We start from the raw sequence: 25518 nt of genomic DNA, 5'->3' as shown, positions 1-25518 counted from the left end.
CAACAACAAAAAGTACAAAATGGAAATGGTAGGCCTCTTGTTCAGAAATTTCAAGACAGTGACAGCAGAGCATTAAACCAAAAATAGGGCCTTTCTAAGAAAAGGGCTCTGTGTGACTGAAAAGGATCGACGCCCATGAAGCTGGCCCTGGATAGCAACCATGAATGCCTTAACTTTTCATCCATCACCATCAGAATAAATTAGCTACTCTGTTTGTCCTTATGTTGTGTTGCTCAAGAGTCACATTCCTGAGAACCAGAATCTGTCAGGCCAAGCCTGAGGCATGTGACCACATGAAGAGTGGAACATGGGACCTTGTTTAGCCATTTCATCAAGACAGTATTGAATCGTGGAGAAGGGTGGGGACTTTTTCAAAGGAAAATAAAAATGCTACTAGCAAAAAAAGAGGTGGAAATTTCTTTATGGGCAGGCAAAAAACAACAAATGTTCACATAAGATAAAAAAAAAGATTTTATTCTTAGACTTGTCATGACTTAAAAAAAAAAAAAAAAAAAAACCTGTTCTGTGAGTAGGTTCTGACTCATAGGATCCTGTCATGACTAGTGTCATGGATTGAATTGTGTCCCCCCAAAACTATGTGTCAACTTGGTTAGGCCATGATTCCCAGTATTGTGTGGTTGTCCTCCATTTTCTGATTGTAATTTTATGTTAACAGAATTAGGATGGGATTGTAACACCACCCTTACTCAGGTCACCTCCCTGATCCAGCGTAAAGGGAGTTTCCCTGGGGTGTGGCCTGCACCACCTTTTATCCCTCAAGAGATAAAGGGAAGCAAGCAGAGAGTTGGGGACCTCATACCACCAAGAATGCAGCACCAGGAGCAGAGCGCATCCTTTGGACATGGGGTCCCTGCACCCGAGAAGCTCCTCGATAGAGGGAAGATTGAGGACAAAGACCTTCTTACAGAGCCCACAGAGAGAGAAGCCTTCCCCTGAAACTGATGCCCTGAATTTGGACTTGTAACCTACTAGACTGTGAGAAGATAAATTTCTCTTTAAAGCCATCCACTTGTCGTATTTCTGTTATGGCAGCACTAGATAACTAAGACAACTAGCTTTAAAAAATTGCCTCTAAGAACTTAAATATTTTATTTAACAATGCTTTTGGTAACACCTTTCTTGAGTTATAGACCCTCTGGTTTGAATACAGCAAAACTGCTTACCTTAATGCTCTTAGGAGAAAAAAAATTTTAACCAAAATAGTTTTCAGTTAAATTTCCCACTATATAATAGACTCTTCTAACAAACTATTAAAGAATAAGGAGGAAGCATTTTATTGGAAGAAGAAATACAAATATTATAAAAATTACCCTTAGGAGGGTGGGGGCCTGGGGTTTCAGGGGACATCTAGGTCAATTGGCATAACAAAGTTTATTAACAAAACGTTCTGCGTTCCACTTTGGTGAGCAGCATCTAGGGTCTTAAAAGCTAGCAAGTGCCCAGATATGATGCATCAATTGGTGCCAAACCACTTGGAGCAAAGGAGAATGAAGAACACCAAAGACTGAAAATATGAGCTGAAGAGACAAAAGAGCCACATAAACCGGAGACTCCACCACCCTGAGACTGGAAGAACTAGATGGTGCCTGGCTACCACCAATAACTGCTCTGACAGGTACCACAACGGAGAGTCCCTGATGGAGCAAGAGAAAAGTGGGATGTAGACGTCAAATTCTAGTAAAAAGACCAGACTTAATGATCTGACTGAGACTGGGGGGACACCAGAAGATATGGCCCCTGGACTCTCTGTTAGCCCAAAACTAAAACCATTCCCGAAGCCATCTCTTCAGACAACGATTAGACTGGACTATAAGAGATAAGGAAACCCTGGTGGTGTAGTGGTTAAGAGCTACAGCTGCTAACCAGAATGTCACCAGTTTGAATCCACTAGGCGCTCCTTGGAAACCCTGTGGGGCAGTTAAACTCTGTCCGGTAGGGTCGCTATGAGTCGGAATTGACTCAACCGCAGAGGGTTTTTTTTTTTTTTTTTATATGAGAGATAAAATGATACTGATGAGGAATGTGCTTCTTAGGTCCAGTAGACTCATGAGACTAAGCGGGCAGCTCTTGTCCGGAGGCAAGATGATAAGGTACAAGGGACAGGAGCTGGTTGAATGGACATGGTAAATGCAGGGTGGAGAGGAGGAATGTGCTGTCATTTATAGCGAGAGCAAGTAGAGTCACATAACAATGTGTGTATAAGTTTTGGTATGACAAATTGACATGAATTGTAAGCTTTCACTTAAAGCACAATGAAAATAAATAAATAAATAAAGATTAGCTTAGATCTTCCAGTTAACATGTATTTGTGACATTTGAAGTCTGGCTTAGTGAACTCTTTGAATATTTAGCACCTTTCTCTAGAGGGAGTGGAGGAGTTAAGACAGGCACTCTGGAGCCAAACTCTTTAAAGCCCAGTTTTCCTATTTGCCTCCAGTTCAATCTCTCCATACATTAGATTCCTCCTCTGTAAATTGTGCAAATTTCATAGCTGCCTTAAATTAGGTTCCATATTTGCTGCCTTTTCTCTGTTGTTTTTAGAGAAAAAGGATTATGATGATAAATTATGTTAATATTGCCTACCTTTTCTTTCTTTCGGGTATCAAAGAATAGATTAAAACAACCTAATATTATAATATTAGGAAGACTTGGTTTAAGAATGGAAATTGATTTATTTTTGAGAAATTTTCCCCGTTACCCTCTGTAAATGGGATAGTTGTCTCTGTAGAGGAAAGAGCAAAATGGAGGTTTTCTTTTATCAGCTCTTCTTTAGCTGTGTAAAGAAAAGAGCATACTCACCTCTGTTTCAAAGACAATTGAATTATGATACCTATCTGTGTTTCTGCTGTTTGTGTGAAAGAGAAACCATCCTGTGCCACCAGCAACCACTGTTATCTGGTTTTAAATGTCAAGTGATCTTCAGCATAGAAAGAAAGAAACTGAGATAACATTCATAGAGAAATATATTGAAGCCAAAGATAGAGCCCAACATTCTATGTGTCTGTGTCTTCTAGACAAGAGTTTGGAAATGATTCATCAACAGAAACCTAAGACATTTTGCAGCTTCTAACTTATCTAAGCTTGTGATTTATAGCCACGTATCATTTTTTTTTATCATGTTTATATGTATGATTGTAGTATTTGTCTATGTTGCTTCTCTACTGATGAGTAATGGAAAGGTAATTCAGATACTTTAAGCTGAATTATTTAAAGCAGTTCAGCTATGACACTCTGTCTTGATATCACCTTTTTCGAAGTCTAGCTTCATATTTCCTTACTAGCTTCAAGGATTTTTTGTTTGTTCCTTCTAACAGGTATTTATACTTCTACAGTTCTGTGATATAAAATTATGTATAAACTGTGTTATTTGCATTTCATTTACAGAAATAATTTAGCCTGTTAGTCATACATAAGTCCAGTGTTTTTTTAAACTTTTAGATAGAGGATAGATACCCTTTTTCTTTCATGTCCATTTTTGGCTAAATTTGTTATTGTTTACAAAATAATTGCATTTTTAGAATCAACACCATTTGATGGTTCTACATGTTGATAGTGTGCTTTCATTATCATAATGTTTGTTATTATATATTTGGCATTGAGGTTTGAAATGCAGTACCTTTTTTCTGAGGTAATTTTGTAATAAGCCATCCAAACACCTTTCTAGAAAATTATTTATAATGATAATCTAGTTTAACCTATTACTTATTTATAATCTATTATTTATGTCCCCAAAATCTTGTTTTTTAAGGACATAAATAGGCATTATGAGTGATCAATAACTATTTTTTGAAAGAATGAATGCTCAAATGAGCTTATGAAAGAAAGGGTTAAACAAAGCAGGATTCTTTACCAAAAACCAAAAACCCAGTGCCAATGAGTCAATTCCGACTCATAACGACCCTATATGACAGAGCAGAACTGCCCATAGAGTTTCCAAGGAGCGCCTGGTGGATTTGAACTGCCAACCCTTTGGTTAGCAGCCGTAGCACTTAACCACTACACCACCAGGGTTTGCCAAAATTATTATGCTAATACTACACCATTAGCTCCTTAGGATTTAAAAATATTTTCCAAATCTATTTGATGATTAATGTATTGCTGAGATGATTTTAGGGTCAACTCGATGGCAACAGGAAGATGATTTTTAAAATTGTATTTTTTTTTTAATTTAATAAACCCACCCCTGTTTTTTTTATATCACATGGGAGAAATCTTTTATAGCGGGGCTAGCTGTGTTCTGCTTATTATGCACTGAAGCTGCAATTTGAACTAGCTGTCAACAACCTGGACTATGGGATTGTAATCTAAACTGAAAGATATCTCTAAGTGTGATTAACTGAATGATAATTTATTATTGTACATTATTAATATTATAATTGACAATTTAAATAACACCTTAAAATGTGCCATGATTTAGGTTATAAATTAGGACTGATAATTACAGAAATACAAATAGCTACTTATTATTACTGATCCATTAATTTTCAACTGCTTTCTAATTCTTCTTAATCTTACTTCTGGCAAAATTGTAACTCTTTCAGAACTCATGATTTCAAAAATCACTCGGATTTCTAAAATCAAGGCTACCCACCCCAGTGCCGTCGAGTCGATTCCAACTTAGGGGCAGTTTATTGGCTAGAGCCTGTTTATGTGCTTTATATTTAGTAGGACACATCTTCAAAATATGTGGGAAACTACATACTGTTTTCTGTATTATACGAAAGGAGGTTATGCTCAATGAAACAGCTGTGCCTCCATTACACCTTTGTTTTATGTAAAAGAGTACTCTCCTAGAACCAGAAGCTCCCATCCTCAGAAATCAGAACAAATACTGGTTAGGATGCTCATCCAATTAAAAACAAATCTATGACGCATTTGTATTTGAGTCTAGTAAGCCCACCTTGATTCTAACCCTTGTAATCTTTCCTCAGTGAACAAAAGACCATTTATGTCTTTTTTTTTTTTTAATATTTTACTTTTACCACCTTACTCACTTTGGTTACTGTCACTATTGACAAACTGTACTATATTCAAGGAAAAATCTTTCCTCATGCTTCCATGCAGTCTTGGCCCATTTTTCTCTGTAGCTATTTTTTTTTATTCTTAATCTTACCTGCTTTCTTCAAGCCCCCTGTTTAACCTTTACTGCATTCATTCTGGTTAATGAATTTGCCTCTTATCTCATTGAGAAAATGAAACCAAAATATCCTTACCTCCACTTCCAAAAGATGTTCTTATGACCTACCATTAGTTTCAGCAGATGATGCGTACTATCTCTGACAGCTAGGGTTTGTATACTGTGTCTTCTGTGGTCTTGCTCCATCAAATACCCCTTTTCCTTTCTGTATCTTTCAATTAACCCTCTTAATTGGCCTTTTCCTTACATTTTTAAACGAACAACAAAGGTCTTCTTTTGATCCTACATCCAAACTTCTCTCTTTCTCATCGATATAGTCTACGTTCATTTTTTTCCATGAACTTGTCAACCCTTAAAATCCGACTTATGTCTCTGCTGACCTGAAAGTCATAACTAAACCAAAAAAAAAACACCAAACTCGTTGCCATGGAGTTGATTCTGACTCACAGTGACCTTATAGGACAGGACAGAGCTCCCCATATAAGGTTTCCAAGGAGCAAGCTGGGGGATTTGAATTGCTGACTTTTGGTTAGCAGCCAAGCTCTTCACCGTTGCGCCATCAGGGAACTTAGTAAATTCTTACTATTTTCCAGACACCATAATAAAGGCTTCACAGGATTATTTTTGAATTTCCCATATCCTAACTATTCTGTTGCTGTTGTTAGGTGCCATAGAGTCGGTTCCCACTCATAGTGACCCTGTGTACAACACAATGTAATACTGCCCAGTCCTGCATCGTTCTCATAGCCTTTGCTATGTTTGTGCCCGTTGTTGCAGCCACTGTGTCAGTCCATCTCCTTGAGGGTCTTCCTCTTTTTCACTGACCCTCTGCTTTACCAACCATGCTGTCCTTCTCTAGAGACTGTCAATGTACATGAAACAAAGTCTTGCCATCCTTACTTCTAAGGAGCATTCTGGCTGTACTTTTTCCAATACAGATTTGCTTGTTCTTCTGACAGCCCATGGTGTATTCAGTATTCTTCGCCAACACCATAATTCAATTTTTCTTTGGCCTTCCTTATTCATTGTCCAGCTCACACATGCAAATAAGGTGATTAAAAATAGCATGGCTTGGGTCAGGTACACCTTAGTCCTCAAAGTGACATCTTTGCTTTTTAACACCTGAAAGAGGTTTTTTGCAGCAGATTTACGCAATGCAATAGTGCTTTGATTTCTTGACTCTTGCTTCTATGAGTGTTGATAGTGAATTCAAGTAAAATGAAATCCTTGAAAACTTCAGTCTTTCCTCCGTTCATCATGATGTTGCTTATTGGTCCAGATGTGAGATTTTTTGTTTTCTTTATGTTGAGGTGTAATCCCTACTGAAGGCTGTGGTCTTTGATCTTCATTAGTAAGTGCTCCAAGTCCTCTTCACTTTCAGCAAGGAAGGTTGTGTCATCTGCATATCGCAGGTTGTTAACGAGTCTTCTTCTAATTCTGAAGTAATGTTCTTCTTCATATAGTCCAATTTCTCAGATTATATGCTCAGCATATAGATTGTATAAGTAAGGTGAAAGAATATAACCCTGATGAACACCTTTCCTGACTTTAAACTATGCAGTATCCCTTTGCTCTGTTCGAACTGTCTCTTGGTCTATATACAGGTTCTGCATGAGTTCAAGTAAGCATTCTGGAATTCCCATTCTTTGCAATGTTACCCATAATTTGTTATGATCCACACAGTCTAATGCCTTTTTATTAGCCAGTGTACCACAGGTAAACATCTTTCTGGTATTCTCTGCTTTCAGCCAAGATCCATCTGACATTAGCAATGATATCTCCCATTTCACGCCGTCTTCTGAATCTTTTTTCTTTTTTTTTCTGAATCTAGCTTTAATTTCTGCTGGTTCCTTGTTGGTGTACTGCTGCAACTGTTTTTGAATGATCTTCAGCAAAATTTAACTTGTGTGTTATATTAATGATATTGTTTGATAATTTCCACATTCTGTTGCATCACCTTTCTTTGGAATGTGCACAAATATGGATCTCTTCCAGTTGGTTGACCAGGTAGCTTAGACAAGTGAGTGCTTCCAGTGTTGCATTTGTTGGTGAAACATCTGAATTGGTATTTTGTCAATTCCTGAAGCCTTGTTTTTCATCAATGCCTTCAGTGAAGCTTGGACTTTTTACTTAAATAGCATCAGTTCTTGATCATATGCTACCTCCTGAAATGATTGAATGCCAACCACTTCTTTTTGGTACAGTGACACTGTATTCCTTTCATCTTCTTTTGATACTTCCTATGTTGTTCAATATTTTGTCCACAGAATCCTTCAGTATTATAACTTTAGGCTTGAATTTTTTCTTGATTTCTTTCAGCTTGAGAAATGCCAAGCTTGCTCTTCCCTTTTGGTTTTCTAACTCTAGGTCTTTGCACATCATCATAACACTTTACTTTGTCTCCTTGAGCCACCCTTTGAACCTTTTTTCAGCTCTTTTATTTCATCATTTCTTCCATTTGCTCTAGTTACTGAACATTCCAGAGCAAATTTCAGAGTCTCTTCTGACATCCATTTTGGTCTTTTCTTTCTTTCCTATCTTTTAAATGACATTTTACTTTCTTCATGAATGATGTCATTCCACAACTCATCTGGTCTTCAGTCATTTGCGTTCAATGTGTCAAATCTATTCTTGAGATGGTCTCTAAATTCAGGTTGGATATACTCAAGTTCTTACTTTGGCCTTTGTGGACTTCTTTGAATTCTCTCTAGCTTCAACTTGAAATTGCTTATGAGCAATTGTTGGCCTGTTCCACACTTAGCCTTTTGCCTTTTTCCTACTGATGATATTGAGCTTCTGTATTGTCTGTCCACAGATGCAGCGAATTTGATTCCTGTGTATTCCAACTGGCGAGGTCTGCATGTATATTAACTATTTATGTTGTTGGAAAAGATATTTGCAGTGAATAGGCTGATGGGCTAACAAAATTCTGTCATGTAATCTCTGTTGTCATTTCTATCATCAAGGCCATATTTTCCAACTACTGATCCTTCTTCTTTGTTTCCAACTTTCACATCTCAATCACCTGTAATTATCAATGCATCTCGATAGCATATTTCATCAATTTCAGACTACAAAGTTGATAAATATCTTCAATTTCTTCATCTTTGGCTTTAGTGGTTGGTGCATAAATTTGAATAATAGTTGTCTTAGCTGGTCTTCCTTGTAGGCATATGGATATTATTCTATCACTGACAGGGTTTTACTTCATGGTAGATCTTGAAATGTTCTTTTTGACAATGAAAGTGTTGGCATTCTTCTTCATTTTGTCATTCCTGGAATAGTATACCATACGATTGCCTGATTCAAAATAGCCGATACCAGTCCTATTCAGCTCACTAATCTCTAGGCTATCTATCTTCAAATGTTCCATTTCTTTTTTGCCAACTTTCAGTTTTCCTTAATTCATACTTCATACATTCCATGTTCCAGTTATTAATGGATGTTTGCAGCTGTTTCTTCTCATTTTGAGTCATGCCACATCAGCAAATGAAAGTCCCAAAAGCTCTACTCCGCCCACATCATTGAGGTCAACTTTACTTTGGGGAGGCCGCTCTTCCCCAGTTGTATTCGGAGTGTCTTCTAACCTGAAGGGCCCATTTTCTGGCACTATATGAGAAAATGTTCCATTGCTGTTCATAAGATTTTCACTTGCCACTTTTTTTTTTTTAGAGTTAGATACCAGGTCCTTTGTCCTAGTATTTCTTAGTCTGGAAGCTCTGCTGAAACCTGTCCACCATGGCTAACCCTGCTGGTATTTGAAGTATTGGTAGCATAGCTTCCAGCATCACAGAACATACAAGTGACCACAGTACAACAAACTTACAGATGGCTAGTGGCCTAACTATCCTACGTAGGTATTATTTTTACAACTATTTTACAGATGAGGAAACTAAGATTTAGTAAGAATTTTTAATATGCTCAAAGTCATCAGCTAACAAGGGGTGGAGCTAAATTTAAACCTAGAGGTCATGAAAATTCCCAGTACACTTTCTCCTTTTGCAGCTACTTGATATCTATCTTCATATTCCATCCTGATTTCATTATTATTATCTCTGTTATTGTTATTTTTTCATTTTACTTGTTAATCTCTTCTATCTATCCCTAACACACTGACCCCAGAATATTTTTTACTACCTTGAATATTTTTTCCTTTGTATAAGTCTTTAAAGATATAGCTAAAGAGTATTTCGTGGGCAAGTGTAATATAGAAATGTTATGATTAATGAGGCAGAATTCTTAACACGTGTGTTTAGTTTAAATGAAATTAGTATATGTTAATTTATTCATTCAACACATAATTACTGAGGAATTCCTGGGTGTTAACCCAGTGCCAACAAGTCAAATCCAACTCATAGTGACCCTCTCAGACAGAGTAGAACTACCCCATAGGGATTCCAAAGAGCACCTGGTGGATTTAAACAGCCAGCCTTTTTTTTTTTTTTTTTTTATAATTTTCATTGTGCCTTAAGTGAAAGTTTACAAATCAAGTCAGTCTCTCACATCAAAACTTATATACACCTTGCTACATACTCTCCATTACTCTCCTGCTAATGAGACATCCCACTGTCTCCTTCTACTCTCTCTTTTCGTGTGCATTTCACCGTCTTCTAACCCCCTCTACCCTCTGATCTACCCTCCAGGCAGAAGATGCCAACATAGTCTCAAGTGTCAACCTGATCCAAGAAGCTCACTGCTCACCAGCATCCCTCTCCAACCCATTGTCCAGTCCAATCCATGTCTGAAGAGGTGGCTTCAGGAATGGTTCCTGTCCTGGGCCAACAGAAGGTCTGGGGGCCATGACCACTGGGGTCTTTCCAGTCTCAGTCAGACCATTAAGTCTGGTCTTTTTAGGAGAAGTTGGGGTCTGTATCTCACTGCTCTCCTGCTCCCTCAGGGGTTCTCTGTTGTGTTCCCTGTCAGGGAAGTCATCAGTTGTAGCCAGGCACCATCTAGGTCTTCTGGTTTCAGGATGATGTAGTCTCTGGTTCCTGTGACCCTTTCTGTCTCTTGGGCTCGTAATTACCTTGTGTCCTCGGTGTTCTTCATTTTCCTTTGATCCAGGTAGATTGAGACCCATTGATGCGTCTTAGATGGCTGCTTGCTAGCGTTTAAGACCCCAGACGCCACTCTTCAAAGTGGGAGGCAGAATGTTTTCTTAATAGATTTTATTATGCCAGTTGACTTAGATGTCCCCTGAAATCATGGTCCCCAAACCCCTGCCCCTGCTACACTGGCCTTCGAAGACAAACAGCCAGCCTTTTGGTTAGCATCCATAACTTTTAACCACTATGCCACCAGGGTTTCCTCATAGGTGTTAGGCATTTGGGAATACAAAGATCACCATAAAAAGAATGCCCATCTTCCCAGATTCACTGCCTAGTGAAATAGATTGGGACTTGGTAAATGCAATGACAGGGACGTGCATAGGAACAAAGAGAAGAAACAAACTAAAAAAAAAACTAGTACAGCTAAAATCAGTGTGGCAGGCTAGAGAGGAATTCAGTGGAGAGGGAATTTTTAGTCCAGTCTTAGAACATGAGTATAAAAAAAAAAAAAAGCAACCTAAATTTTGCACTGTGTCAAACACTCACATATATCCAGTGGAAAAAAAGCGTGGTGAACATGAGAAGCTGAGTCAAACCTATTCTGTGATTTCTGTGATTGCACTACTCTTTGTTCTGCTAAATGTAAAAGCATGACACAGATAATAAGATGAAATTATGACTCAGTGGGCTTGAGATAGAGCTCTGGGATTCATAGATTTAAATCACCTCAGATAATTTTTGTGTGTGTGTGTGTGTGTTTGTGTGTGTCAGTGGTTCTGGCAAGTCATTGGCAAATCCTTGTTCTGTATAATACGGAAAATCTTATTTTTCCAGTTGAAATTGGAAAAAAAATTCACCTTTCCTTTGCTACTTCCCTCAAGAATGGAACGTTATGAAATTTGGTCGGTAAAAATGATGTAGGTTTTACTAATCTTTCTCAAATTGATGAAGCTCTGTTACTCCAAAGATTTACTCAAAGTCATAATATCCAAATCTTTCACCTTTGAAAAATATTAGGATTTTTAGTTTCCTAACCACTATTTATTATGCCAATGATTTTAGGTATTGCCTTTATGCCAAGTTAGACCAAGAATTTATTTTCTTTTTAGAAACATTACTTCTTAGATTATACTTTTGCTACTAACACTTACCACACTTAGATTGCCAGTTCTGGAATATTTTTTAAAGGTGAAGGACATAGAACAGGTTTTAAACTCATTGCTTATTGGTTATATAACTTTCAGGGTATTATTCAACTGATACCCCCGAAATTATGTAAATTATAGCAACATTTTGTTTTGGAACAACTAAATACACCCTATTTTCATATGTTGTAATTAATCCTAGCTACTAACCTTTGTAAAACATCACATTTTATAAAGGTATTTTAGATCCCTAGAGACAAATAGAAGATATTCTATAGTTCTTTTTTTTTTTTAAAGTTCTAGTATGACAAATTGTCAGAAACAAATGTACAATAACATTGTTTTTACAAATTTTCTTGTAAATTATATCTAAAACCCCATTATGTGCCTTCCTAAAATGCTCATAAAAGGAGATCTTTACATACAAACTCTTAGAACAATCACATCAGGTTCTATTTTATGTGATAATGAAATAGGATGGGTTTTATGGTAGTGGTTTGGTTTTGAAGGGCTCGTCAAGTTCCCTCCATGTTCTGGATGGGAATTAAGTGTGGCGTTGCTATTTTTGTGGCTCCATATTCTGCTGTTGAAGGGAAGAGGACAGGCAACAAGTAGCATTGGAAATAAAATTGTTTTTTGGTATATAGTTTCTGTCTCTACTGATGATTATCTTCACCTTATTGATTCTGCTACACTTCAAAAATGGGACTCGGTGTTGAAAAGACGTTTATGACAGCAAATTATATTAGAGCCTGAGTTTATGACTTAAAAAAAATATTTTAAACCAAAAGTAAAAATTAAAATATCTTGTGTATTTAGTCCACTAAAAATAATTGAAGCTAATTATAACCTATAAGGTTAAAATAACAAATACACCCAATAGGTGCCTATAAAATGCACATCATAGATAATTAAAAAAATGCTCAATGTCTACAATATATTTATAGAATAGTTTCACCAACAAAGACATTAGCTAAAATATATGTACATATACCCATTGCTGTCAAGCCAATTCCGACTCACAGCGATCCTATAGGCCAGAGTAGAACTGCTGCATAGGATTTCCAAGGAGCAGCTGGTGGATTCCCAACTGCTGACCTTTTGGTTAGCAGCCAAGCTCTTAGCCACTGTGCCACCAGGGCTCCATATGTATATATATATATATATATATATATATAAAAATACGTTAAAAATCCTTTCCCTTTATTAGATGGCTTTCATCTTTATAAATCATTTGAAAATAAATTTAGTAATAACTTCCTACAGTGGACTTGAACTTTTAGCAGTTTTAAAAAGTTCTTCAGTATGGTAGTCAAATAATTATTCCTCAGAAAACAGAATTTGTTCAGTTCTAGTTTACTTTTCTTGTGTAGTTTAAAATTTCCCAAATAAAATCACTATTTTGTCAGGTTGTAGATAAGAGGGAGGAAAGACATTTCCTGATCCTCACAAAATAGAAATGTGTAATAAGAAAAGTAATGAATATAAAAGTCTTCAAATACATCAGATAGCTTATGTTGTTTATTTGATGAATTGCATAGAAGACTAGTGAAGAGAAATTTTGGTCTTTTTATATTTGATTGGTATCTGTTAGGCACAGGAAAACCAGTCCGCCTGTGTGAGCTTCTAAACTGAGAGGCACATCTGTAATATCAAAGAGAAGTAAATAAGAGTTTGATTTAGTTCCACTGGTATGAAATGCCTTTGGTGATTTCGTGCCATCTACTTCCTGTCTGTTTTAGTGCCTTGGGAAAGAAAACCAGTGGCACTATTAATTCAGCCAGAGCATAATTAAAACTACACAATACCTACAATTAAATGATTAGCTCTGTATGTATGCAGACATGTAGGTTTGCTGTATATCTTTGTTTATGTATGTGCATGCGATTTTTGTAACTGTCATCTGGGTCATTCTTTTTTCAACTTTCTTTTACTTTTATTTCTACGTTCATTAACTCTTTTGGTCACGTGGAATGTTCTTTAAACAAGATCTGAAATCACATGTGAAAACTGGGATTTAACAGGTAGAGGCTGGAAGAGAGAAATGTGCATGACATTATGACATGGAGAAAAGGTATTGAATATAGACAATCAAGTCAGCCTTTTATTTAAGACAGATCTCTCAAAGTTTGTATGAGACTTCTGCTCAAATAGTATCCATTTTCTCTAAAATTTCAAAAAACGAAACTTTAATTTTTCTTGGAAGTGGAATTGCTTACTGTTTAAACTAGTTTCCCAAGACAGTAACTTAAACACATTTCGCTGTTCCAGCTTCAGTGAAATTAAACCCATTGCTGTCAAGTCAATTCTGGCTCATAGCGACCCTAAAGGATAGAATAGAACTGCCCCACAGAGTTTTCAAGGAGCGCCTGGTAGATTCGAACTGCTGACCTTTTGGTTAGCAGACATAACTCTTAACCACTACTCTGTCAGGGTTTCTTCAGTGAAATTAGAAGAGCTAAATGCGTAGTATATGATAAATTTTAACCCTATTAAGTGATGATGCAATATAGGAAAAAGAACTCTGGACTGGAATTCAGGAGATCACAATTCTACACCCTCTAGCTTTGTGACACTTGGAAGATTAATTTGTGCTTGAGCTCCCTTATACGTTAAATGAAGATGTTAAACTAAATAGATTATACTGCTTTTTCCAGCACCATAGTATTCTATTGATACAAGTATTACATTGAATTGTTGGAGGTTTTGTGGATACAGTAATGAACAAAAAAGACAAGTACTATTCCTATTACCTTGGAACATGCTAGCTTCAACAATAGATATTAAACAAAAGCTTACACAATTAATTATGCTATTTCACCTTTCTTTCTATGTTTAATGTTCTTCCTATTGCAGCATAACTTTTAGTAATAATACCCATGAGAGTGCTTTTAGCTTCAAGTAAGAGAAAAACCTAACTCAAAGTTCATTCCAAAGCAAACCTACTGCCATCGAGGTGATTCCGACTCATAGTGACCCTATAGGACAGAGTAGAAGTGCCCTATAGGGTTTTCAAGGCTCTAAACCGTTACAGAAGCAGACTGCTACATCTTTCTCCCATGGAGCAGCTGGTGGGTTCGAACTGCCACCTTTTAGTTGGCAGCCAAGTGCTTTAATCACCACAACACCAGCGCTCCTTCAAAGTTCATTGAACAGTCAAAAAATAGATTTTCTTGTCTAATTAGAAATCCGCATGTAGAGAGTCTCCAGAGTTGGTTAATTCAGGGAAATAATGACGGAAAAATTGGGAGACAGTTCTTTCCAATTTTTTTTTCTCTTTGGTGTTCCCACAACTACCTCTCTTCATGTATGTAGCATATTCCAACTTTTCCAAGCAGCATATCAAGACAGAACAACATCCAAAGGAAAAGTGGCTGTTCTTCTCTGTCTTTTTTTTTTTTTTTTTTAACCAGAGAAGAAACATTTTCCTGGAGTTCCCCACTACGCTTCTCTTTTCTCTGAGCCATAGGAGAGTCAATATTTGAACAAATTTAGCGTTTTTTTTTTTTTTTTCCTCTTTTTAAGAAGCCAAAAGATCAACTGAACTAAAGCAAAAGCATAGATGTTTCCTAGACACATCCAAACACTCTGAGGGACTGAATAGCTGAGACTTGGGCTTAGGGACCGTAGTCTTAGGAGACATCTAAGTCAATTGGCATAACAAAATTTATAAAGAAAATGTTCTACATCCCACTTTGGTGAGTAGCAGCTGGGGTCTTAGAAGCCATCTAAGATACGTTTATTGGTTCCATCCCACCTGGAGGAAAGAATGAAGAAAACCAAAGACACAAGGAAAATACTGGCTGAAAGGACTAAAGGACCACATGAACCAGAGGCTGCATGAGCTTGTGACCAGAAGAACTAGATGGTGCACGACTACCACCAACAACTGCCCTGACGGGGATCACAACAGAGAGTCTCAGACATAGCAGGAGAACAATGTAGAATAGAATTCAAATTCATGGAAAAAGACCAGACTTACTAATCTGACAGAGACTGGAGTAACCACCAAAACTATGGCCCCTGACTCTCTGCTAACCCAGAATTGAAACCATTCCTGAAGCCCACTTTTCAGAAAAGATTAGACAGGCCTATACAACAAAAAATAGCACACTTAAGGAATGCACTTCTTAGCTCAACCAAATATACAAAACCAAGTGGGCAGCTCCTGTCCAAAAGCAGGATTAGAAGGCAGGAAGGGACAGGAACTGGATGAATGGACACAGGGAACCCTGGGAGAAAAGGGGGAGCATGCTGTCACATTGTGGGGATTGCAACTAATGTCACAAAACAATACATGTATAAATTTTTTGAATGAGAAATTGAACTGTAAACTTTCACCTAAAGCACAATTTAAAAAAAAAAAAAAAGGAGTTGAAAGAGTGAAGGAATGGTGGGCAGGCAGCCAACAATGTCTGGCGTAGTAATTCTTTTATTTCAGAAGTAGTTTCTTTTGGCTCTAGGGTTTTGATTTGGTTCTTTTTTAATAGTTCCCATTTCTCTGATGAGACTTACATTTTTTTTTTTTTGCTGTTGTTGTTATTTTCATTATGACCATTTTTTTTTTAAAGAACTTGAACTTATTTATAATAAAAAACCAAAAAAAGGAAAAAAAATCAAATCATTTGCCATCAATTCCGACTTATAGTGACCCTATAGGAAAGAGTAGAACCGCCCCATAGGGTTTCCAAGAAGTGGCTGGTGGATTCAAACTGCTGGCCTTTTAGTTGGCAGCTGAGCTCTTAACCACGGCGCCGCTAGGGCTCCAGTACACCAAACCCATTGCCGTTGAGTCGATTCTGACTCATAGCTCCTTAAAATCCTTGTCTACAAATTCCAACATATATGGTCCATCTCAAAGTTAGTTTCTGTGAATTATTTTTCTGTTTCTTTGCATGTCTAATAGTATGAATATTTGCCAGATATTGTGGATGACTTTTTGTGAGTCCGAATTTATGTATCTTCCTTTAGAGAAAAAATAGTTTTGTCCTAAAACCAAGAAAAACTGCTGCCGTCGAGTTGATTCCAACTCATAGTGACCCTATGGGACAGGTTAGAATTGCCCTGTAGGGTTTCCAAGGAGTACCTGGTGGATTCGAATTGCTGACCTTTTGGTTAGCAGCCATAGCTCTTAACCACTACGCCACCAGGGTTTCCAGTTTTGTCCTAGCAGTCAGTTAATTTACATGTAGGTCATATTGATTTTTTGAGGCTTGTTTTAAGCTTTATTGGATCAGGTTTAGAGAAGTGCTAGAGTAGTTTTTTCTCGTAGAGAACAACCAATCTGAGGTGTTAACTGAGTTCCTGGGGTGTTCAGAGAGGTCCCTCCACTCTGTTGTTTGGAAATCTCATGTCTCCCAGCATAGTGAGACATCTTTGTAACTGGCAGATACTCTCCTATATCTTCATAGGTATAAAAACTGCACCTCCTGATTGGTATTAGAACTCATCCAGGTTGAATACCCTGAAACTACCACAGTGGCAACTTGTGTACTTATTGCTATTTTGATTTCCCTCTTTATTTTGTCACCTGGAAATTTATGTCAAATGTGTTTATAATTTATCCAGTATTTCTCTGTACTCTGAACAAGAGGTGAAGTGTAAATCCAATGTGTTGCCAGAGGTCCCAACAAATTAATTTTTTAACTGCATCTGTGGTAAGTGCTACAAAAGAAGGTTTACAGAGAAAAGAAGTACCTGTGTGTTTAAAGGGTGGGGTACCGTATGTAAAGGCGATTTCCCTGAAGAAGCCGTGTATTTTAAGGGAAAATGGGAAAGTAAGTGAGATTTTTTCATACAGATAGGAGAGCATATGCAAAGATCCTGAGGTGGGATGATGTGTGGCACATTTCAGGGCCTGAATGAAGGTCAGTGTGATTCCAACTCAAAAAGCAAGGAAACAGGTGCTATGTGATGAGCTTTGGTGAGGCAGACGAGTGCTAGATCATTGTCAGCTGTGTTATTTGGATTTTACCTCAACTTTATTCATCTCACAAATAGTAGTTAAACCTTTATTCACATGTAAATCCATATTTAAATGTCAAGTATTAACATCTTCTTATAAATATTATACTATAATAGAGGGAGATAATGATACTATCTCTTCCAGAAATGATGTTAAATATCCAATTACAGAACAATTTGAGTTGCAAGTCTTTTCCTAAAATGATACTTTCAAACAGTATATTTTCAAAGAAAATACAGGGGAAAATTTACCAGCAATAGCTTTTTGTAGGTAGCTCCTTAAACGGACAGTTTTTGTTAGGTTCTGGAATGCCAATCCTTTAATACAGGTTTATGCCATTGCGCCTGTGTCTCAAATAAGAATTACTTGAGCTAATATTAAACTTTAACATAAACAACGTGGGTCTTTTTTGAAATGAGGTTTAAATAACTAAGTTTTCCAAAATAGTTTATTGTTATTATTTTCTGCAAATATCTTTAATGAAGCTTTGGAGAGCAGTCATGCATATGCTTATTTATTATGCTGAGCAAAAAGAGGTTGCTTTTATGTTTCCATTTTCTGGAAATCTGATTCAAAAATAGCAGACTTATAAAGTGTAAGTCACTGAGTTGCGTGATAGCCATAGACATTTGCTATAATGAAAGGTGTCAGCACACTAAATAAGGACTAGCTCCTGTGATGGATTAGAGCATCAACCCTGTACAACTGATATAATTTTGTATTTTGTTAGTTATTTTAGCCATTAAGTTGAGAAGTTTTCAAATGATTTGAAGAGTACATGTGTGGGAAGAAAGTTTCTAACTATCAAAATGATATTGCTACTTATAACTAAATGAAAAAAAAATCATGAACAAATACTGTTTTGTTTTCTCTCTCTAATAAGGAAGAATTCTTTAACCACTCCATAGTTTATGTCAAGATATATGTTTTCCCATTAAACTTGTCTGTCATACTGAAAATAGAACTGCAGCAGAACTTTGAGTTAGCTTGCTAGAAAATTCCTTTCACACAAAGGATCCCACTGGCAAATGTACAAAGCCAATGCACTGTAGTAGTTTAAGTTAAATGTTTTTAAGTACCACTTGGAACTCTCAAGTCCTGTAATCCTTCAAGATTACATTTAATTTAATGTTTGAGTTTTGCTCTTACTCTTACTTAAAACCTTTGTTATTTTGGTACTTAGGGACTGAGAAAGGTACATAAGACTTTATTCAGTTTTATCAAATTGCTATTAAATTTTAAAGTATAAAGACTTGGTCAGCATTTGTAACAAGAAGCATGTTTAAATATTTCAGAGCAATTCTGCTGAAGATTCATGGAGTTGACACCAAGAAGGTGAACTGTGTATAAATGTGCTCAGTGGAAATTACATTGTCATTGTTTTCTGTTTGCAGTAGTTATGGTGATTAATGAACCACAATATCAGGCTTCACTATCTTACCCTTGTTTTCTTTTTTTTTGGCCAAGTTAAGAGACTATCATTTTTGATCTGAAGCACATTTGTTCAGTTTCCTGAAACCATAATAATTCAGAGAGTGGCAGACAGAGCACTATATATCCTAAAGTGCAAGAATTGTATTATCTGGTGGGCCTTGCTAATGCAGAAACAGAAGAGCACCCGAACCTTGCTCTACTCTCACTGGTCTTATTATGGGTTGTCTGTGCTAGAGGAAAGTATGGCTCCACATTAAAATATGTCTCCTTTACTTGCTACCTATAGTTTTTTTTTTTTTTTTTTTAGGTGGATTTACCCAGAAACACTTGGGTATTTTTGGCCCAATAAAAGTCTATTGTTAAAAACCAGGGTGATATTAAAAATATTAACCAGCTGTACAGCATAGGTACCAACCTAACAGAAAGACAGTGACCATCACACAGGAAGTCTGCGGGCCTGTACCACTGATGATCAGCCTGGTTAATGGCCCATCTCACTACCTGCCTTTACCTTAATGAAGAGTGGATTTATTACTATGGCCTCGCAGCCATCTATTTTTTCATGTAGAAGTAAAATATCTCAAGATAAATACATCTTTTTTTATGTACATGAAAAAAAAATCATTTTTATTGTTTGGTCTTTATGCCCAAGAAGTTAGTGATTGTGATGAGCCTCTTGAGGTCAGTGACTGACTCCTGTTAATCTGTGCAACTTCAGCGACTACCGCTCTGCCAAACACAGTGTAGATGTTTGATATAATTGTGAAAAAGCCATCATCCTTTCTTTTTGGAATTCAGAATAGATCCAAATTTTTGAATTATAAAACGAAAGGCTAATTTCACTTTTTAAACACATTTCTGTATATGGTCCATCCTCAATTATCTGAAAATGTCAGAGATCCTTAAATTTGTAAATGATTAGCTGTAATCCTCAGAGCCTCAGTAAATTTCCCAAAATATGGTCTGAAAAATGATTAGAAAATCATGATTAGAAAAATAGGATAAATAAGTAACAAGCTAACTGAAAGGAATCATCAAAATTTTTCTTTAATTATTTTGCTTTATGAGTTCTGGGAAACTTTGAACTCTGGGTGATAACCCTGGAAAACCTGAGAATTCACCATGCAAAAAAGTTTCTGTGCAGAAATGAGTGTTGTATGAATAGATTATTAAAAATAATTGTGTTCTATGCATTCACTCATTATTTTATTCATTTATTCAATTTCAATTACACAAGTATTTATTAAGTTATCCTAATACCAGTATTGCCAGACACCAGTCTAGCAACTTAAACCTGATAAACCTTTAAAAATTCTATTTTAACTGTCATGGATTGTATTGTGTCCCCCCAAAATACATGTCAACTTGGATGGGCCATGATTCTCAGTGTTTAGGCAGTTGTGTAATGATGTAATCATCACCCATGTTGTGATCTGATGTGATCAGCCAATCAATTGTAAGGGGTTTTGGGTGGGATGCAACACCCTTACTCAGGTCACAGTCCTGATCCCAGGTAAGGGGACTTTCCCTGGAGTATAGCCTGCATCACCTTTTATCTTACAAGAGATAAAAAAAAAAGAGAGAAGTGAGCAGAGAGAGAGGGACCTCCTACCACCAAGAAAGAAAAGCTGGGAATGGAGCATGTCCTTCAGACCCAGGGTCCCTGTGCTAAGAAACTCCTAGACCAGGGGAAGATTGATGACAATGACCTTCCCCAGAGCTGACAGAGAAACCCTTCCCCTGGAGCTGACACCCTAAATTTGGACTTCTAGCCTCCTAGACTATGAGAGAATGAATTTCTGTTTGTTAAAGCCATCCACCTATGGTATTTCTTTTATAGCAGTACTAGATAAGTACGACAATAACTAAAATATTATTATATGTACTGTGACTTCCGATTTGATACACTATTTTCTTATTGGTCCTAGAGAAAATAACCATGGAAGCATTAACATGTTATTGATAAAATAGACTTTTATTACTGCAAGGTGCGCATAATAATCTGAATATGTCATGTCAGATAAGTGTATATTTTAAAGATTTATTCCTTGTATAATCATTCTGTTCTTTGTTCATTAATTTGCTTGTTTTCCACATAAGATGCAGCATCATGTAGAGGTTTAGAGCTAGAATGACACCACTTGCATTCAGGTCTTAGCTCTACCCCTTGTTAGCTGTGTGACCCTCAGAGTGTTACTTAACCTGTCTGACTCAAATCCTTAAAACATGAAAGGGGGATTATAGTACCAACCTCAAACAATTGTTGTGAGGATGAAATGTTTTAACATATTTAAAGCCCTTATGGTAAAGCACGGATAATTCAGTGGTAGAATTCTCACCTTTCATGAGGCCGGTGCACCTCATGTGCAACTACTCGTGTCTGTCAGTGGAGGCCTGCTTGCTGCTCTGATGCTGAACAGGTTTCAGAAGGGTTTCCAGACTAAGAAAGAGTAGGAGGAAAGGCCTGGCAATCTGCTTCTGAAAATTAATCATGGAAAACTCTGTGGATTCTAATGGTGCAATCTGCAACCAATCATGGTGGTGGCACAGAACCAGGCAGTGTTTCATTCCATTTGAGTGGGCACGCCATGACTCGGGGGCAGATTCCACAGCAGCTAATAACAAAAGCCCTTACAAGACTACTTGAGTACAGTAAGTCTTAGAACATCATGTAGTTAGTAAAAAAATAATAATCTTATCTTGTAAGAGTACTTAGGCTAATTCATTTCAGGTTCACTTCTTACTAGTTATTTAACTCTGAGAACAGTTCCTTAACTTCTTTGTGCCTCAGTTTACCTTTTGTGAAATGAAAATACTCATTACACCTAACTCTTGGATTTGTTAAGGGTTTGAATGAAATAACACACATAATGGTTAGCACAGTGCTTAGCCTATTCTTAGCACTCAAGACATATTAGGTGTGACTATTTGCTTATTATTTCATTATAGATATAAGATGGGTAGTGATTACTATCTTATCACTTTGGGGGGCAACTGTGATCAATGAAAATACCTGTAAAGTCAAGTAAACAATTGAGTGTGATCCAAAAATGTATTTTCTTTACTAATTATTCAATAGTTTAAAAATCAAATTATACATTTTGCCAATAATCAGACTTGAATAAAATTAACTGAGGATATATTTTCTTATTTACATCTTTGTTGGACCTTGGTGCCAGAGTGACTTTTTTTTTTCCTAAAATTTAGGTTGCTGAGTGATTTTGTCATATTAATGCATGAAATAATATATTTATAAAAGCTACTGAAATTGAGCATAAACACTAAGCTGTTTTTTCATAAATATCATGAACTATGTTATAATATTATCATTATTTTATAGGTCCCTTGCTTTTAATAGATGGAAACAAACTTAGACTCATTAAAAAAGATAGTTGTCATAGGTTCTTCTTTTCATGTTATTTTTAGATCTACCTGATCTGCACCTTTGGAAAATTTTCAGTCTTTTCCTTTCTTTTATATTTTGAATAGTAATTTTCAAATGGCATTAGCTTTAAATAATACCAGATTCTCAACTAGAATAAAATGAACATGAACATGTGTGTTTGCACATATGACTATCTGAAAATGTTGTTATTCGATAAGCCTTTTACTTACCTATTGGAGTTAGGTATCTTCCATTTATTTCACTCTTTGTACGTAAAATCCTATGCATACTTGTCTGTCTTTATCACTAAAATGGTCATTGATTGCTTCCATAATTTAAAAAAATTACCAAAATTAGTTTCTCTTAAATTTCATGAATCTTGTCTTTCCAGTTAATTTTAAAGCATATTCTCAGAAACCCCAAGTATGAAATTTCTCTTTCAATGGTTTTTGCTGAAGTGAGCGTAAACACTGTCTCGTGTATAAATGGAATATCAATTGGGGAAAACTGTATTTTAAAATGGTGATTATCATTGAATATTGACACTAAATATGCAGTTTAACCATTTCATAATTTCTGCAAAAAGTCTCAGAGTTTTCAAAGACTAATATGAGGAAAATATGTGTAACAAGGAATTTTTTTCCTAGCTCTCTGAAACATCGATCAGCAGCTTGGAAAATACTGCCCTGCACATGCTGCATTGTAATATTCATTCATTTCTTTCTTGTTAGGAACCTTTCCCTGAAATTAACAAAAGATGTTGATCAGGAAGCCAGGTGTTCCCGTATCAGCCGCATGCCCAGCAGTCCATCTTCAGATTGGCCCCTTCAAGGTGTGGAAGAAAATGGAGGCATAGATTCTCTGCCTTTCAGATTGATGTTACAGGACTGTACTGCAGTAAAGACATTATTATTAAAGATGAAGAGAGTTCTTCAAGAGGTAATCGTTTACTCTAAGATTAATGCCTTTCATTGCTCTTAGTGAAGACTATAGACCTGGGTAGACTCTGCTCAGTCAATAATCAACTGCATGGCATTGGACAGGGATCAGGTATCTTCTTAGAGCTTAACTTTTCTCATATATCAAAGGAAAGATTTGAAGTTTGGGTTTATAAGCTACTCTTCAGCTCTAAGATTCTGTGAAAGAATTACAAAGAATAAATTGAACCAAGCCTGGACAGAGTCAGGTAAGGAGAAACAACCGTCAGCTATTAAGTTATGTTTATATCTTAATATAAAGCTATTGAGAGAGACCTATGAAATGAATTTCACTTGAATGATATTTGGCCTTTATTTATATGACATCTGAGAAAAGTAATTTATTTAGTTATTTTTTTGTCTCAATACTGTTCAGTCCAGTAAAAGTCTATTTGAATGTTTGATTTTGCTCAGTTATTCGGATGGGGGGTTAGTTAGGAAAATGCAGAATGGAATTCTTTCACCTTTTCACCCCAAGAATCAGACATTCCTTATGATTCAAATATGTTCTGGTTTGATTTTTATAATTATGATGAGCTTTGGGGGAGGGGAATTTATATAGAAAGTATGGGCACAAATATATAAGGTGAAGGTCAAAAATTTCAAACGGCTTTCCTCTAATAAGTGGTAAACGCAGGACACTAGCCTGAAATTTCTGACTCCAAATTCAGTGATATTTTATAATACCCCATTTTCTTTCAGTAGATTTCTCTTGAGATATTAGTAAATATTACTAATTGGAATGAATAGTATTGTGGTTACCTTAAAATGATGATCATTGATATTTGTTTTTCTAACGCTTTTCATTATAATAATAATGCTAGTAGGTACCATCAGAGACAAAAAATGAAATCAGGAAGAGAGAAGGCAGCTTAAAGGAAATTACAGACTATTGGGGGCATCCAATCATGTGTTCCTGTTAGCTGTTAAAAGCAAAAACTGGAAGAGATTTTCTCTGTATCTCACTCCACTTTGTTACTGGAGTGCTCTTTGTCTCTAGAATCCATGCAGTTGTCTGTTGGAGTGATGTTTTTTATCTGTTCACTGTTAAACCATGAGGAATTTTGTGAGCCAGCTGTTAAGAACAGACATAAAAAAATTAAATTATATAACCTTATAATTAAATAAATTATATATTTTAAAATGTAATAAATACTAAAACTCATCATTTCCTATTTACTTTATTCCATTTTAGCATTGTCTACATTCTTGAGCTCATTTACATCTATTGAATCTATATGGTGAAAATACTATGTAATAGCTACTGTGCATATTTTTCAATTGTAGATTCATCGATACCATTTTGGTAACATGAAGTCAGCCACATGGGAGTATTTATGACACAGACACTGGCAAATGCTACAAATTAGGACTTCTTATTTTTGGGGTTCTGGGTTTTTTGGGTTCATTATTTACTAGCATACCACTATATGTATGACCAGTAACATTGTGTGTGACTATAAAGTTTCTATAGTGACAACGTGTTTTCCTGCACAGAATGGATAACTTAGAATCCCTCTGCTCTTTGGCTTAACATGCAGCTTGAAGCTCTTTGAACAAGGCAAATTTAATAGTAGTTACTATGTTAAGAGATATTAATCTCAAAGTCTGTGATATTATTCATATTAAACTATTCAGCTTTCTACTTATCTTTTGAGTCTTGATTTTAGTAAAAAACCTGTACAAGTAAAAGGGCATGAGGCAGAATTGACAGGAATGTCAAAATATTTTCTTGGGATAATGTTTTGTAATATTAAAATATTCAGTGATAGTCACTGTACAATGTTCCAAATATATTGAGATTATTTTTATACTTCCATCTGTTTTTCATTATTAAAGATTATATGAAAAAATGAAATAAAATTGGTTTTAAAAGCAGATGTACAGTGAGCAGTAATTATACATGTTTGTGCAGCCCAGTCAGAGAACAGGGGATCTTAGGCTGTATTATAACAAACAACAGCAATATTATTATATGATTAGCATAGATAACTGTTCTAGTAATAAATACTCATAAATGAACTATGACCATTCCTCATACAGACTAAGTTTTGGCACTATTGTCAATCCTTACAAATTGCTATTATTGCTTAATTTTCTCCTCATAAGTATAAATCAGAGATACAACATTGTCCTCATACTCACCAGTAGATCTCATTGCATGTTCCCTGATTAAAAACTCTGGTTTATATGATAACATATTTTAGATTTGCTGAGGATTGGTAGATTTCTAAATAAGGGCATTCAATCCACGTGAAACCTGGCTCATTATGAAGCTATACAACCTGGTCTGGAAAATAGACAAGGAGGAGAGTGAAGTAAAATTCAGTGCTCTTTTGAAAAGTTCCCTGGGGGAGATTAAAGAGGGTAGAGAAAAATTTTTCCCCAACCCCAACCCCCATTTCT

At 36.2% G+C, this 25518-nt stretch overlaps 1 protein-coding gene across 6 annotated transcripts in view; it reads left to right on the top strand.

Annotated features, from left to right (window-relative positions):
• CCSER1 (coiled-coil serine rich protein 1) overlaps positions 1 to 25518 on the top strand; it is a 1577476-nt gene that overhangs the window by 478825 nt on the left and 1073133 nt on the right. For all 6 annotated transcript variants that reach the window (XR_007517628.1, XM_049885715.1, XM_049885716.1 and 3 more), the window contains one exon: positions 22867 to 23074. Coding sequence is in view for 5 of the 6 variants with exons in the window: in XM_049885715.1 (XP_049741672.1) it covers positions 22867 to 23074 (208 nt within the window). In the remaining variant the exon portion in view is untranslated. The remainder of the gene's footprint in view (positions 1 to 22866; positions 23075 to 25518) is intronic.

Source organism: Elephas maximus, chromosome 5 (assembly GCF_024166365.1).
Source record: "Elephas maximus indicus isolate mEleMax1 chromosome 5, mEleMax1 primary haplotype, whole genome shotgun sequence".
NCBI classification, from domain to species: Eukaryota; Metazoa; Chordata; class Mammalia; order Proboscidea; family Elephantidae; genus Elephas; species Elephas maximus.
The sequence above is the reverse complement of the archived record's forward strand: the minus strand, read 5'-3'. Positions and strand labels throughout refer to the sequence as shown.